The 15,681-nt window shown below is 30.6% G+C and overlaps 1 protein-coding gene across 1 annotated transcript; it reads right to left on the reverse strand.

Moving 5' to 3' along the window:
- Nucleotides 1-5,929: 5,929 nt before the first annotated feature.
- On the reverse strand, nucleotides 5,930-8,209 carry LOC134253920 (protein FAM124A-like). The gene has a single exon (XM_062736496.1). The coding sequence runs from the start codon at nucleotides 7,087-7,089 to the stop codon at nucleotides 6,019-6,021; it is 1,071 nt and encodes a 356-aa protein (XP_062592480.1). The 5' UTR covers nucleotides 7,090-8,209; the 3' UTR covers nucleotides 5,930-6,018.
- Nucleotides 8,210-15,681: the final 7,472 nt, after the last annotated feature.

Below are 15,681 nucleotides of genomic sequence, written 5' to 3' on the forward strand. Positions count from 1 at the left end.
ATGACAAGGTAAATAAATTTACGAGTTCCATTTTTATTGAAAAAGCAGCCGTCAATGATATCAAAAGCTTGGACTTTAATTTATCGTTGGGAATAGTTTTTTAAGCCGTTGATTTTCATAAAATCTTTCGATTTCAATTTTTTCACAAGTTCCTTGGAATTTTTATGCATCAACATCTGATTTACACCACTTTTCGAATATATTATTTACTCTTGGAAGTGTCTCCTTCACTATTGTTAATATCTTAGTGAGGACTAAAGAAAGAGGCTGGGTTGAATATTCACTGGAACCCACTTTTGTATAGTACAAATAAAAGTTGTAATACAAGAGTGAAAAATTGACCAAGTTATCTAAGTAGAAGAATAAGCCAGTTAAAAAAAGTATTTACTTTTCTATTTTCAAACGTTTATTTAATCTTTGTCAGTTGTATAATTTTTGAGTGAGTAACTCATTGTAATCAATATATTTTTCTGTAGGAGGTACATGTAGTGATGTACATTTAAAAAAAACGTGGACTTGTTTTGAAACTTAGATATGTTACATATATAGTATTTAGGCATTTGACACATCCTTTTATTTTAAATAAAAGGAAAAAGGCATTAGATTTCAACATCATAATCATGTTGAATAAAAAGATATCTAACATGCAGATTGTGTAATTTTTAAGGTGCTTGTTTGCATGGATATATTTTAGCTATTTCAAAGTAAAATGTACCTTAAGTTTGTGAATTTGATATGTATCTATAGCTTAATATTGTGTACACAGAAAGTTTTCGAACAAGACACCTCTTTAAAATGTTTTCTTAATATATGTTATATTTTTTGAAAATTCAAGTCTTTTTAAAACATTTTTTCGTTGCTTCAGATTACAATTTATATAATATTTTCAATCATTGTTTTAAATCAGTATCATAATTTTTGTCATTAAGGCAAATAAACATGCTGCCTCTAAAATATATATGGAAGCACACGACAAAGTTTCGATTTTTTAAACTCATTAATACAGAGTGAATATATGGGCTACAAGTCATGAAAGAGCATAAAACCCATAAATACGAAATTGTGTTTTGATTAGATTAATTCAAGATATGTGTTTATTTCAATTATTTCTATACATTTTTAATGACTTGTGTCTTGTAAATGATGTTGATGAAGAAATCAAGTAAGTATAAGTTTGAAATGAATATTTATCAAGGTTGATATGCAACACATTCTTTTTTTTAACAAAACACTCGCATCTAACAAAATACCCGCCCAAGTTTATGTATTTCTTGATATATATCATGCATTTTGTTGCCAACAATAATATATCAAAAACTGTACGTGTACGACATATTTTATGAGTGGCTTAATGAGAAGACGAATCTTTCAAATATTGCTTTTTTTCATTGTTCTCTCATGCAGTTGAACTTCTCTATTGCATTTCAGATAACCTTCTGAACTATGGGTAAAAATTCAAATATATATATTGATTTTAATTTTAAAGACAACAGCTATATTTTTCTTTGAAAAGTTTCAGTAATAACTGCAGAAAAGAATAAAGAGATAAACTTTTTTTTAAAAAATGTATCAACTCTTGGACCCTTCAATCGAAAAATTCACGTTAAATCATGTTTCCTGAAGAAATTGTAAAAAAAAAAAATGAGACATGGCTTTGAAAAACATTTATTTTGTGTTTAATACTTTACACATATTGACCAGACCATAAAACCAACTTGATCACAACAGCTGAAATTGCTGATCCATGCAAATTACCTCTTTTACTTTTCATCTTCAAGAGTTAATTCTAGATCTAATATGGTTGGCGAATTCTCATAAAGTCCATTCAGCGGGAAAATTAACTCAATTTATTGCCGACCATACAACTTGTATCAAGCAATATAAATGGGAACAACAGAATCGTATCGTTCGATCGTCGACCTTTTTTTTTTAAATAATCAATGTTTGTTTTTACTTTCAACTGACATCTGTATATTGAACGGTTTGAAAGTGCAGATATTGACAATTTGATGGAAATCGCTTGATTAATTTCTGGGAAGAAAGTACATATATGTAATATAAATTAGTCCAATAAAGATTCGTACAATGTTGTTCTTCATACTTTATTACCTCTAATTATGTCTTAAGAATAGATTTTGAAAAGTGCATCTTATTTGTTTATGCACATCCTGTTTCTCACACTACAAAGGTTTGAAATTCCTTTTTACCATTCTGCATGTACATTGAAGCTAAAATTTATTTAGTTAAATATTTTTTTTATTGAATTATGTGGGTATAATATCAATTTAAATTGCTGGGGGATTTATTTTTTAAGGACAGATGGTACAAACCAAAAAGCAAATAGATACCTGAATTGGTATATATATTTTGAGACTTATCTTGCTTGTAAATGATGTATATGTAGCCTTTTTCTAAAATATTAACACAATGTAAACATTTCGTGCTTTTCAAAATCCTACCTTTCCGCAATCATCCTCATGAATCTCTACATAACTTTTTACCATCTATATGACATAAATGTGAAGTTTTCAATGAAAAAATCTACGTGGTTAGACTTATTCCATTTATTTTACTATTTTCAAGGTTTGTTCGTATCATCCGTCCTTAATATATACAAAATTCATAGAGTATATACCTTGGAAGGATTTGATAATAGGAAAATAAAACCATTTACATAAAACAAGTAATTTAATCCTCTCTCTTGCTCCTCATAAATATTTTCACAGCTCGGTGTAGCTAATAAAAATGCCGGAAATAACCGTATTCAAATTAAATTTTAGGCTACCGGGTAACATGTCTTTTTGTGTGATTAGATAAAATTCTTGGTACACACTTTATACACTACGGTAATATAAATGTTCTAATTGTCAGACCAACTGCTGGGTTTGTGTGTCGTTAGTCTGTACCTTTATATGTGCAGGTGAGGACCCTTTGAACTATTTTGTTCAAGGGTCGTTTCATAATCGATTCAAATTGAAAAAAATTAAATCAAACCGTTGTGTATCTTCGTTCTGTCAATGACAAATCTAGCAATTTTATTGCTCAAATCTGGGGTTGTAATTATTGTTTTGTGGTCTGTGGCAGTCCATTGTGTGTCGATAAATTGCTCCCAAACATTACATGGGCTTTGTGTTAGGGCTGGGAAAATACGACATTCCCTCGATCCATTTCAAACATTGAATGATTTGGGGAACAATACACCCAGCCTGGTATTGTTGTTTTAGAATAAAAGATTGGGATGAGAAGAAAAAAGATATGTAATTTAATTAAAACAGCTCCTCTGTTCTTTAATCAGATTTCAAAAGATACAAAATTTGAAGTTTCAGTTGTACATCTAGACTGAATAAAATTCGCTAAAAATGCGTTTTAGATTATATTGACCATACACGCCCTATCTGAAGGTAAATGCACAAAATAAATTCAGATTTAAATTTTCTGTCACGCAACAAAGTAGACAAAAGAATCGTTTCCAACACGTATTTTGCATTGCTGTCCATAATAGATTTCAGTGGACGGAACTTACCCATTCATGGTCGATCTTTCGTGTCATAATTAGCCACGTATTTGTTAATGTTATTTAGAAATATCATGCAAAATCGCTGATTTGCAACACGATAGAAGATGATTAGGAACTGTTTAGCTGAATAGTTGAATAGCCTCAAGGATACTTTTTGGTGGCAAGTTAATTTTGATGATTTGGTTTTTCCATGTTCAGTACTAGTGTTTTATAAATTCAAGTAATTACGTGTGAAAACTAGAGCAAGAATTAGTGCATTTTCTATACTTAAAATGGTCAATTAATATGAAATATTGATAAATATCTTTTACACTTAAAACGTTTCTCTAAATTCCTATAATTCGATACAGTAAATAACAAAACCTGAAGGGTTTTATATTATACCTATTAGTATTTTAAAAATAAATACTACAATTATCTGGTAAAAAAAAATGCGGACTCATCATCAAAATAAAGGCTAGTTGTAGGATAATTACATGGTATGTGCATTATTTACGTAATGTTGTACCATTCGCTTCCATCTCCAGAGACAACATCGAACTATGAGCACAACACCACCCCAAAAAGTGTCACCAGGCTTAGAATAAAATCTTTTTGATGCCACCTTTGAATATCACTGTCATATTTTATCAGATGCACTATTAATTATATTACACTTTCAACTGTCAAAAAGGTCGACTACGAATAATAGGGTGCAATGGATGATTACATCAAAAACTCGAACAAATAGGTCGAAGTTCTTTTTTACCGAAATGTCCGTATTCGATCGCATACCTTTGTTGAAAAACATAGGGTGAAAATCAAAAGATTTAATTTAAGAATTACAAAGGCAAGTTATGTCACAAACAAGTCTTAGAGTTGATTAAAAGTTATTTAAACAATCCCGAGATCATAAAAGCCACCCAAAGTCATGGACACCATTTTCTTTTTATTGACTTACAAGTGTTCTCTTGGGGTAAACTGAAAGGAAAACCGTGTTTTCCATACATTATAAAAATCGCTAGAAAATATATTAAGTGGCCATAAATTTTGGGTGCATATATATTCTTTCATCGTAACGTAAATCTACTTATCTGGCTAACATGACAAATACGGCAAAATTTCTCCCTTGGTTCGACATTTTTTAAGTAAAGAATTCGAAAATCAGATAACCAGTCGTATATATTAAACCATTAGTATGAAACACTTTAACGAAGAATTCTGAACCTCATATTTAATGAACTCATTAAATATGTGAAATATGATGCTTTTTTGAATATTTCATTAAAGAGACACGAGTCCGATTTCCATATTCATTTTTCACATACAAAATTTATGGGCCTTCTACCGTTTTATGATGTTATGTGTATCAGCGAGAAACTAAAAATCAATCTAAACATCAAAGAATTTACTTTTTTTCACAAAAAAAGCCGTGTTTTACGCCAAACCATTATTTATTGCTCTTTCATATTAACACTTCCTACCGTTATTGGGAGAAAATAGTTTGATTGCAAGTTAATATGATATTCATCAAGCATTGGATTTCTGAATTATACGGATTATAATCTAAATCAACACATCATAGGACTCGTAGTGATAATAACACGTTGTGAATTACAAGCTTGCGGAAATACGTTTATACGAGATTTCCATAAATCAAATTAAGAAATCATCTACATTTTGCAATAAGTATAAAATGATCAAAGAAACATGCTAGATTCATCCAGGTATTGATAAATCTCTTCCAAGGAGAGCATTCCTGATACATTTTACAGAAAAGTTTTAAAGATTATTGCATTAATATATATGTAGAGATTTTTTTTATCATTGATTGTGGCTAAAACGTCAATATCATGTCTTGGAATGAAAATCAATTTCTTTTAGTGAAAAATGTCAGGATAAATGGGATTTTTAAATTGAAATTTTCATTGATACAAGAAATACATCTACAAAAGTCTGAGACAGCGTATGAAGAATTAATAAAATTTAGATTGTAAAGTACAGAATAGTTGTTCAATTTCAACTAGTACGTAAATGTATATGACGAAACCAAGTAACTATTCAAAAGACCTCATGTAATTAAATGTGTAATGATGTTAAAGCTTATGTAACGGTCTGCTAATTTATCAGTCCATTCAATTTTAAATTGAAATATCTTACGGCAAAAAGAAAGGTATGTTTAACTGTGTCCCGCTTGTATTTAGTGTAAGACGGTTGAAATGATTCACCTAGATGTTTATTTACTTTTCGATTAAAACCGCAGATAGCTATTTCTTGTACAAATTGCATTGCGTAAGGGTTACACAAACTTATTTACTTTTCGACACGACCTGCAAATTACCTCTCGAATTTACCTTTAAAGATTTCGCAGCCTTTTAAGGATACTTGTGCAAAACTTTTTTTATGTTTGTTGAAAAATTCCAAATCAGCAAAACTTTTCAAAATATATTTATTGCACAAAAACCGTTAATATTAAACACAATATAGTTATATGTTTGCACACAGATTAATTTAAATTCCTATCATAAATATACTGCCTTAGTTTTGCATTTAGCCACCGGGTTTGATGAATGTTTTGATGGCATAATAGAAGTACAACTAGTAGAATGAGGTACACATTTTCTTTGGCTGTGAGTTGCAAAAGAGTCACTTTTATTAGGTTCGGGCTCGCTATTCCAAATTTCGCTATCAGAGCATCGCCCCGAGTCATGACTATCAGAACTTCGACAACTTTTAATGTCTTCCTGTAATTTGTTATTATTAATAACACTAGATTTTCTTGCCTGTGAAACCTCTTGATTTTGAACTTGGTGCAAATGAACCGCATTTCCATCGGGATCAGTAGCTATGAATGAACTGTCACTTATTTTAACCATTGTGCATCCAGTAAACGTTTTAATAGAATCCACATTTGTCACTTTGAAAGCTAAGAATGTTGTTGATATCGGATAGGGCTGGATGAATTTAGAGTATTTTAACGCTATTTGAATGTCTACCCCTGGATTGGAATAAGTTTGAAAAATACAGAAACCAGGTTTGTTACTTTCCATCTCGCAGTCCGTTATCACTCTGTAAAATTCCACCATCTTCTCAAAATTCTTCACGTAAATAAGGACCCTGAGATGCTCGTTTCCATAGTGAACAGGACAGACAGACCATAGAGGCATATCATCTGCTATTCCATAGAATTCTTGGCAAGCTGCGGTCCGTTCTGGAGAACGCACATTAAAAAGTTCAACTTTATGGTGGTACTCCCAGGGTGGCACGAGAAAACTTTTCTGGACATCTTTTGAAGACATTGTGCCATTTTCAGCTAGAAATAATATGACACTAATAGCAGGTGCTCTTATATATTCCACCTCACACTGCTGTGGATGTTCCTGAAGATTTATGCTATTTCGTGTTTGATTTCCATTTTCTTGAATGTTTAAGAATTCGAAGGATGGATCAATCCACTTTATAAATGGATGAAGAATTTTCTTCAACACCTTTCGTTTACCTCTCGGCACTGAAATGCACAATTTGCATCGAAACGGATCGAATATACTACTCATATCCGAGTTCTTGTGTTGGTCTACTTTATCAAAAGTCATTTATAAACTCAAAAATTTTGCACGGGGACGGTGAAACATCACTATGATAATAATAAATAGGACAATAAATCTTTTATTGAGGTAAACTTGCTGCAGCATCCATCAAGCTTAGTGTGCTTTTAAGACTTTTCTCCAAAGCATTACATATCGATCAGGTAAATCCATCGGAATTACAACACAAATCTTATTTCCATAAGCTGCACAGTCTTCACAAAAAGCTTATCTTGTACCACTCCAACTTCAAAAAATAAATTGCATGTAAATGTATCCCTCTGTTCAGGTCTGGAGATTACGGATTGAAGTGATGACTTTTGTCGGGCACATTCATCACTTGTCCTGTCAGTTTTGAAGCCAGCTCCACAGTAAACCTGTCCCTTAAAGTTCAGAAGAGTTTACGACGGAAATAAGACAACACGTGGTTTGCTGTTGTGTATTTCATTTCCTCTCTCACCTTTCAAGTAAACGAGAATACAACTGTGATTTGATTGGACAATTGGAATTTTATTTTTCAAAATATAATCTTCTCATCGGCATTTTACATTTACAAGTACAGAATCAGAGAACGTTATGCTCCTCCTGCGAGTAGTCTTTTAAATCGATCAAAAAAATAACTCCCACAGCTTGTCCTGAAGGATTTAAATGACTGCTCCCTCTGATACCCGACATGAAACCTGGAGGTCAATATAGGAAGAAGCATTTATATATTAACAACATGTGTCGTAGTAAAAACGGACCCCATGGCTTTTATTGCGTCATTATAGAACAATAATTAAGGGTCGATACTTGCTCTCTCTTTTTTTACAACAATATCCATTTTCTCATTGAATAACAAAGGTACTTTTCACACAATTAAAATGAACTTATCAAGTACTTTTGCCTATTTCATATAAATTGAATCTTTTTTTTCAAAATTCACAAACAATCTCATTCGTCTAAGTTGAAAGTGCTCAGTTTCATGTAAACACACTCGTTCCCTCTCAGGTCACGGCGAAGTTATTTTCCAGTTAACTCCAAGTATGCAGAGCAATAATGTGCAATGACAACGAATAAAATACATAAGAGTAGCACTCCTAGAAAAAGCCCAACATGACATAGCGATATCCCCTGAAGAATAATCTGCACTTAATAGCCTAACTAGGTACAAATTGCGGACTTCATCCTTCAGAAGCTTGACAAATTACTGTCCATCATCATCTGTCCCTGGCAGCTACTGGTTGTCATGGCGACTCAATTCACAATATAAAAGATTAGTCTTTTACAACCCTTTGTCATATGTGAACCATTCAAGTCACAGAGGAAAGAATTTGACACCGGGTATGAGATACCACGATCACTCGACACTTGTCGGTTATGTGAGATGGATAACACGTCTAAAGAACTCAGTTTAGAAATTATTTTGAATGAAGGGTTTTGACTTTTGATGTTCATTTCCATATTTAATAGTTATATGCTTATATTACGTTATAGAATTTCATAGTTGCTTACATTATGTAGATATAGTCAGATGGAGATCTGAAAAGAAATTGTTGCAGAATATAAGAACACAATAGGCATACAATGTATCATTAAATTATTGGAACCAATTATAAATTATATACAACAAAGTATTATATTAACGCCTTAGCACCAATGTTCAAAATTATGGCGAAAGTTACTGTTTTTCAAAAGAAGGTGTAAGTCAAAGCCAAGAGGTAAAGAAAAATATTTGTACATGCTGAAAATCAAAACCAACCGTTCAAAAAATATAGCCAAAGTTAAAGTTTAGTAAAAGTTTGCAAAAGAGGGTCAAACTCCAAGGAAAAGAGATGAGATACGTCGGTGCTCCAAAAAAGATCTTGTCTCGAGGAATAAATAAATGCATATGAAATATGTGCAATATCCAACAAGTATAACATTATGGACAAAGCTTAATTTTTTTAGACAAACAGACAGATTGACAGAGCAAAAAATTGTATGCCCCCTAAATTTTCGATTACTTAGGCATACAAAATTATATGCTGGAAAGTTTAGCTCTATTTCAATCATCTTTATCAAAACTTATTAATGTACAGTTACATATGTAATTGTAGCCATACAGAAAACTAACCACTTTGCTCTTATTAAACAAATATTTGATGGTTCATGTATCACTCTCAGTAACTGGGGTACCTCTTTTCCAGTACATATAACGTCCCATTACATTCATATAACATTACTGTACGTAAATCTTATCTTTATTTCTTTTTGGTGTTGTGCAAATTAAAGTAAGTTATTGTGATGGAATTGATATTCATGTCAGTAATAAAAGATCCCTTTTAGTATAATAAGTTTATGCTTTATATCCTATGAAATGATAGGATAAATTCTGCGTGTATGCAGTTCATTACAATAACTAGTAAATGTGTTAATATATTCTCTCATTAACATATTTTTTATGAAATATGAACTTCCTAAGGAACTCAGTACTAAATTTTCCAATAGAAAATGTGTCAGGGGTTTAAATAACAACAATATTTTCACTTCGTAATTATTATTTGACAGCAGCTTAGACATGATTTACTAAATGGAACATAATGATCAATGCTAATTTCTCTCCTTTTATTAGCATACACTTGTATGATTTAGTATGCAAGAGGAACCGGTATCCCTACAGAACAAAATAAATTCGTTTTAATAAATTCGTGTCCAATAGATGTCAAACTATATGTTAAAATCTTATGACCTGTTGAAAATACTTAGATAATTTTACAGAACTGTTGATATCTGCGCGGTATTTTATTCTTCAATATATATAAAAAAATAAATATATTTGAGACATGTACATAACACAATTTCTCCAACACATGGCTTAATCAACTTTAACAATAAATACTGCATAAACTTAGGGGGTTGTTTAGGGAGAAGAGAAATGATTTTGAACTACATGCATTTGATCATCTTATTAAATATAACAAAAGCTATAGCTGAAAGCGTAGTTTTTGAGAAAAGAAGCTTTAGGACCATGATGGTCAAGTTTATTTTCCACACAGCTTTTAAATGATCAAGTTTCAGCAATTAATATTTATGGCTCTATTGACTAACGTAAACAAGCGGGAATCTGATCAATACATAAGGCTCACAGCATATGTGACCGGTCAACAGCGGATGCTTACTCCTTCAAGGCACCTGATCCAACTTCTGGAATATACGGTGATACATGTATGTGTTTATACCCTGTTTACAGCTTTGTATATTTTATAAATTTTTAGAGACAGATGACTGTTTTATCTTTACCCGTTATACTGGAAATCTTCACAGTCTTCAAAGAAAGCTTGAAACAATTCAAACTTTGAGTTGAGCAAAAACAAATCTAGACCTTTTAAAACATGAAAGATAGGATCATGTAACATGGAGAAAAAGGTTTCTTCTTTTGAACCTATCCCATTCACCGTTTGCTTTTTTTTTTCATGATTGGGTAACCGAAAAAGCCGTAGTCAATTCAGTATGTAAATACATTATGTATTGGCTTAAAATATCTGAGAGACGGAAGTAAGCATTTGACTTAACAACAATCTCTATATGCAAATAGAATTTTAGCTTTAACCAAAGACTTTGTGAAATGCATACCACAAACGAAATTATAAGTATGTTTGTATCATCAAATGTTTTCATAAGCCTGCTACGTTTTAAAATTTGAAAAACTTGTGTGTCGAATCAATTGTGAGATATATACCCTATACGTATGTGACAATTGTTTGTTAATTGACAATACGTCGTTGACTTATCTCACCGAAAAATTAAAATTTTCAACATTTTTTAAGTTTGGATTTGAACATTAGAATAATTACATCAGTCTTCCATAGTTGCCACAGTGACCTTTGTTACCAAAAGCAATTTATCATTAATCGTATTTTGACTGACTTTCTCAAACAAATTTGTTACATATGCCTATATTTTTACACTAAATTGTCCAAAGATTTTTTTCTCAAACCCAATCATGACCAGAATCCAATGATAGGTAAAACCGTTGACAGGGAATGTTTACTCCTTCATGGCATCTGATCTGATTCTTCGTGTCAATTTTTTATGTCCCCGTTTGCTCTTTCCACATTTTGTAGTGTTTCAGTCATCTTGTCATCATTTTATCGTTCGTTAACTTCTAAATAACATCACTTCTTTGCAGATCCTGTATGTCATGTGCACTGTATATACATCTGCCGAAGGTAATAAAAAACGTCATTCCATTTTTCTATTTTATTTTTTAGCATTTTCAACAAGTTAAGTTATAGCAAAATAACTCAGATAAACATGAAACATGAGAATTATTGGTGTTTAATATGCTTGAGCTTTTTGAAACAGTTACATAAATGATTAATCATTGTTAAGTCGTAATTGTGTGATCATTGGAGGGTAACTCATCAATAAGTGTTTTCCCCAATTTTTTCCAGGTATGAGGTAAATGACTTTCCTCTGAAAGGCACATGTAATTGGTTCTCCATTGAAACTTCGGAAACCGCTCTAAATACGCTGTATGTCAATAATCGAACCACATTTTTTACGCTAATTTGTTAGTTCAGTTTTTAGGTCTGTAAATTGGTCTATCTAATGCCTATTTTCACTCAACTAAAACGGGTTAACATAACGATTAGGATACATTTGTGATATATCAGTGATAAATCATCAGAAATTTAGAATCGACAATGTCATTATGTATTATCAAGTATTTTTTTAAAAGTTGAATCTTGATCTGTTTTTATGCAGTACATAACTATTTTCAAGTTCAGTAGAAATCAAAATTCCGATATTATTAATTAATTTTTATTCGTCTGTCTTGGGTAAACTTACTAAAGTTTAGTTGCTGACAATGAAATATTGATGATGGTTGATTTAGCATCGCCTTTTATCCTTTGATTCTTGAGCGCCACCTGCACATGTTACCAGGTGATAATAATTATAATTTTTGTTAAAATTTTCAATTTTTGATTTAGATTTAGTTTCATAACTAAATTAATGCCATCAACAATGATTTATTATTGTAAAAGTTTAATTTTAGAAACATAAAAAGGCCAAAGGCACACTCTTTAAAACTAATTTACACATTTGTTTTATTAAGTATACATTTAACAGAGCCAAGGCAATTTATAAATTTCCGACAAAATTCAAGCATTCAATTTTTTTAAGTCTCTATAAATCCTGAAATCAAACATTTCTGAAACATTTATCTAATGAATACCCAAAAGGTCGAGAAAAACATTACACCACGTGCTACATTAAAAAAGCCATTTAAGTCGGTTTGATGATAGATATTTAATTCTAAATTTCATAGAAATAATTTAATTGTTATTAAAGGATTATAGATATGTCTAAACATCAATGACACTTTTCACCATAAACAATTTTATCAGCCATTTATTTAATCGGTATGGATAATGGAGATTATAATGTGTATAATGTGACACAGTTTTTGGATTTATACCCTTGAGAATGAATATAGAGTCAATGCTACGTACCTGTCTCAATAAAAAAGGGTCTCGGTGAAAGTTGTTATTGTAAAAGAAGACATCAAAGTTTGTGGAGAACAGTTATTCTGTAATTAAGAACTTTGTTTTCCTTATATTAATTTCATTCGAAAATACACTTGTAACTCATAATTTCCACATGAAATACTCTTATGCATAGGATTGGGGTGGCATGAAAGGTACCAGGGGTCCCTTTTATTGCCAAAAATATGAATATCGAGTTTAAAACATTTTTGTTGTTAAATATTATGTGTATTATGTAACGTAGACATGAACTTGTTACGCACACCTTATAATTCAATAATTCTGTATCTGTCAACGATGTGTGTGAAAGAAAATTATTTATAAAAAATATGATTTGCAGTTTTGTAAATTCAAAAAAAAAATTATTGAACAAAAACGTCATTATCTGGCAATTGTCTTGGTTTCTACAATGAGACATGGTAATGGAAATTGTAGATTTCTAGCAATGCTCTTTCATCTACCAGATGTGGCAGTATACCCGCATCATTAATTACTTATTTGAAATTGAGCCAATTCAGTACAACTGACGAATCGAAAATATTGTTTGTCAATTATTCATTATGACTTGAGAGCATTTATTGTACGTAAAGCATGTATGTCTAATTTGTTCAAAGATCTGTAATAACTACGCTAATTTTACTTTTTATGATGTTTCACCTAAGAATTTTTCTCTTTTCCACACCAAATATCCGTTCTTTTATTTACTCACTGCATTTTTTAGCACATTTCCATCAATAAATGAGAATGTTTCCAATTTGAAGTGTTTTACATTTTCTACTGTCATATATGCTTATATACATGTAGTGATATTTAATTTTGGAAGGGTGGTGTCTCACTACAAAAATGATAACGTGTCGAAGTACAATACGAGACACCACTGGTAACTATCAAAAAGACACAAAGATATTTGTCAAGCTTTGATAAATTTAATGATATACCCTATAAGAATTCCTCGAACTCTCTATTAACTTCTTCACGTCTTTAAATTAAAAAAATGATAAGTTGAATTTTCATCATCTATTTGAAGGAAAATGATTAAAAATAAAACTGTACAGAATATTAGAAAAACCTGTCTTATCGTTTTTAATAGTTTAGTGTGAAATACTTGAAAATTCAATACTTTGACAGAGCGTGGTTAAGTCCTTTTCATAACCGCACTTAAGTGCTCTTAACATGATGAAAATTTAACTTTTTAGAAATTTTATTATTTTCGCCAAGTTTTTGATTGATCTCCACTGATGAATATATGCTTGTTGGAAATTCAATCAAATCTTCTTTTATTTCATTTTTTGGTCATTTGAATGCGAAACAAGAAATTGTTTTACAAACATACTGGTAAATTTATGTTTTGTCTTGTAATATAAATACATTTTTAGAAATATTATTTATTTTTAAAAATGATATCCTGTCACAGTGTGAAAGGATATCAAAATGATATCCTGTCACAGTGTGTCAAAATTATTAAAATTGTGACATAGATGAAAATAAATAAACCATTCTGACAGCGAATAAAACTGTCAAAATTACCAAAAATATGTTGCTAAATCAGTGTTTTCACCTTGATCAATAAACTTTTTAAATAGGAAAAATATTTTTTTAAAAAATTTAAACAGAAAATTCAATGTTTTGTAGTTGAATATGGAATTTATTTCACTCGTAAGACAGGATTTTTTATATTTTATTCGCACTCGTATCAAAAAAGAAATAGAATTCAACTACAAAACATTGAATATCCTCTATTAATTTTTCAAGAATGGACAAATTATGATGTCAAAATTATTAAAATTGTGACATGGTCAGAAAAAAATCTTCTTTGATCAACAAACTTTTTAAATGATTTTTTTCAGCTTTTATATTTAATTTCTATGAAGTAGAAGAATTCAGTATGGATAAGGTAAGACTTTTTGTGGCCTTCAGCTCGACATATAGATATTATATCTACGACGTATTGTCAATTAAAAGATGGCTATTTCCATTATTATATCGATACAATATATCCCGGTGAGCTTGAAATAAAAGATACCAAAGAGTCTGATAGAGTTGTTTTGTATTTGGATGTTTTACTTGAAAAAGGTGTTAATAGTAATCTACCAACAAAGTTTAATGATAAACTTGACCTACTTTTGATAATTTTCAAGATATTCTAAATTTATAAATTGATTATATACCATTACATGTTTCTAAAACGAGGTGAATTATTGACAAAAAAAAATCAGCATGCGTTACATTTAAGGGGTTCAGCTTTTTAGAAAAAAAGCAGATAACCAAATTGTATTATAAAAATTTTTATGCATTATTAAAGAAAAATGTATTTTAAAAATTCAATGAAAAAACATAAATCCACAAAGAAGCAAGATTTTTTTTTCATCAAAAATTGTTTTAGAAAATTGTACAAATCCATTTATTAAATTTAATATGTAGACATTAAAAGAATTGCACACACTATAGGTCAATTTATATTTTTCAAATTTTACAAGTGGAACTCTTCAAATGAAGATATGTTAAATAAGTCTACAAAAAATATGCACCTTTTTTCACCTGAAAATCACACGTTTTGACCAATATTTCAAAATCAACATCACTGACCCCAACTTTTTCTTTCATTATTTAAAACCTTAATATTTGTAATCTAACAACAAAGTTTGATACAATGAAATATTTTAACTTGACCACTTTTACTTTTCAGTCAAAAAACTTCCTTTAAGATTTGTTCAATGCATTATGCCTATTTTTCATATAGCATTCAGAGTTTAAAATATCTCTAAAGTTCAGTTGATTATATACGCAAAAAGGGCAAATTAATTGTCTACGTATGAATAATTTCTAAAACTTGGTATTACTAAATTATTGACAAACAAGTTGATGAAACAAGAATAGCAGTCTCATTTAAAGTCACAATTTCATAAGTTCTATGGTCGATACAATGCCCTTATCAGCAAATACAATTTATCGTGAAGTCAAATGCTTACTGATGATTTTCATACTAATTCAAAGTCCATTATTTAAACACTGAAAAGTCGACGATTTTTCCCGTTATTTCCCGATCATGACAAGGAGCACAAGGCGGGTATGACTGGTCGGCAGGGGATGC

The sequence above is a fragment of the Saccostrea cucullata genome, unplaced genomic scaffold, assembly GCF_032062105.1.
Source record: "Saccostrea cucullata isolate Sc308-1 unplaced genomic scaffold, CSIRO_AGI_Scuc_v1 ctg194, whole genome shotgun sequence".
Taxonomy (NCBI): domain Eukaryota; kingdom Metazoa; phylum Mollusca; class Bivalvia; order Ostreida; family Ostreidae; genus Saccostrea; species Saccostrea cuccullata.

Bases quoted from the DNA above. Each gene is read 5' to 3' on its own strand.
- LOC134253920 (XM_062736496.1), bottom strand. From the start codon at position 7,089: ATGACTTTTGATAAAGTAGACCAACACAAGAACTCGGATATGAGTAGT.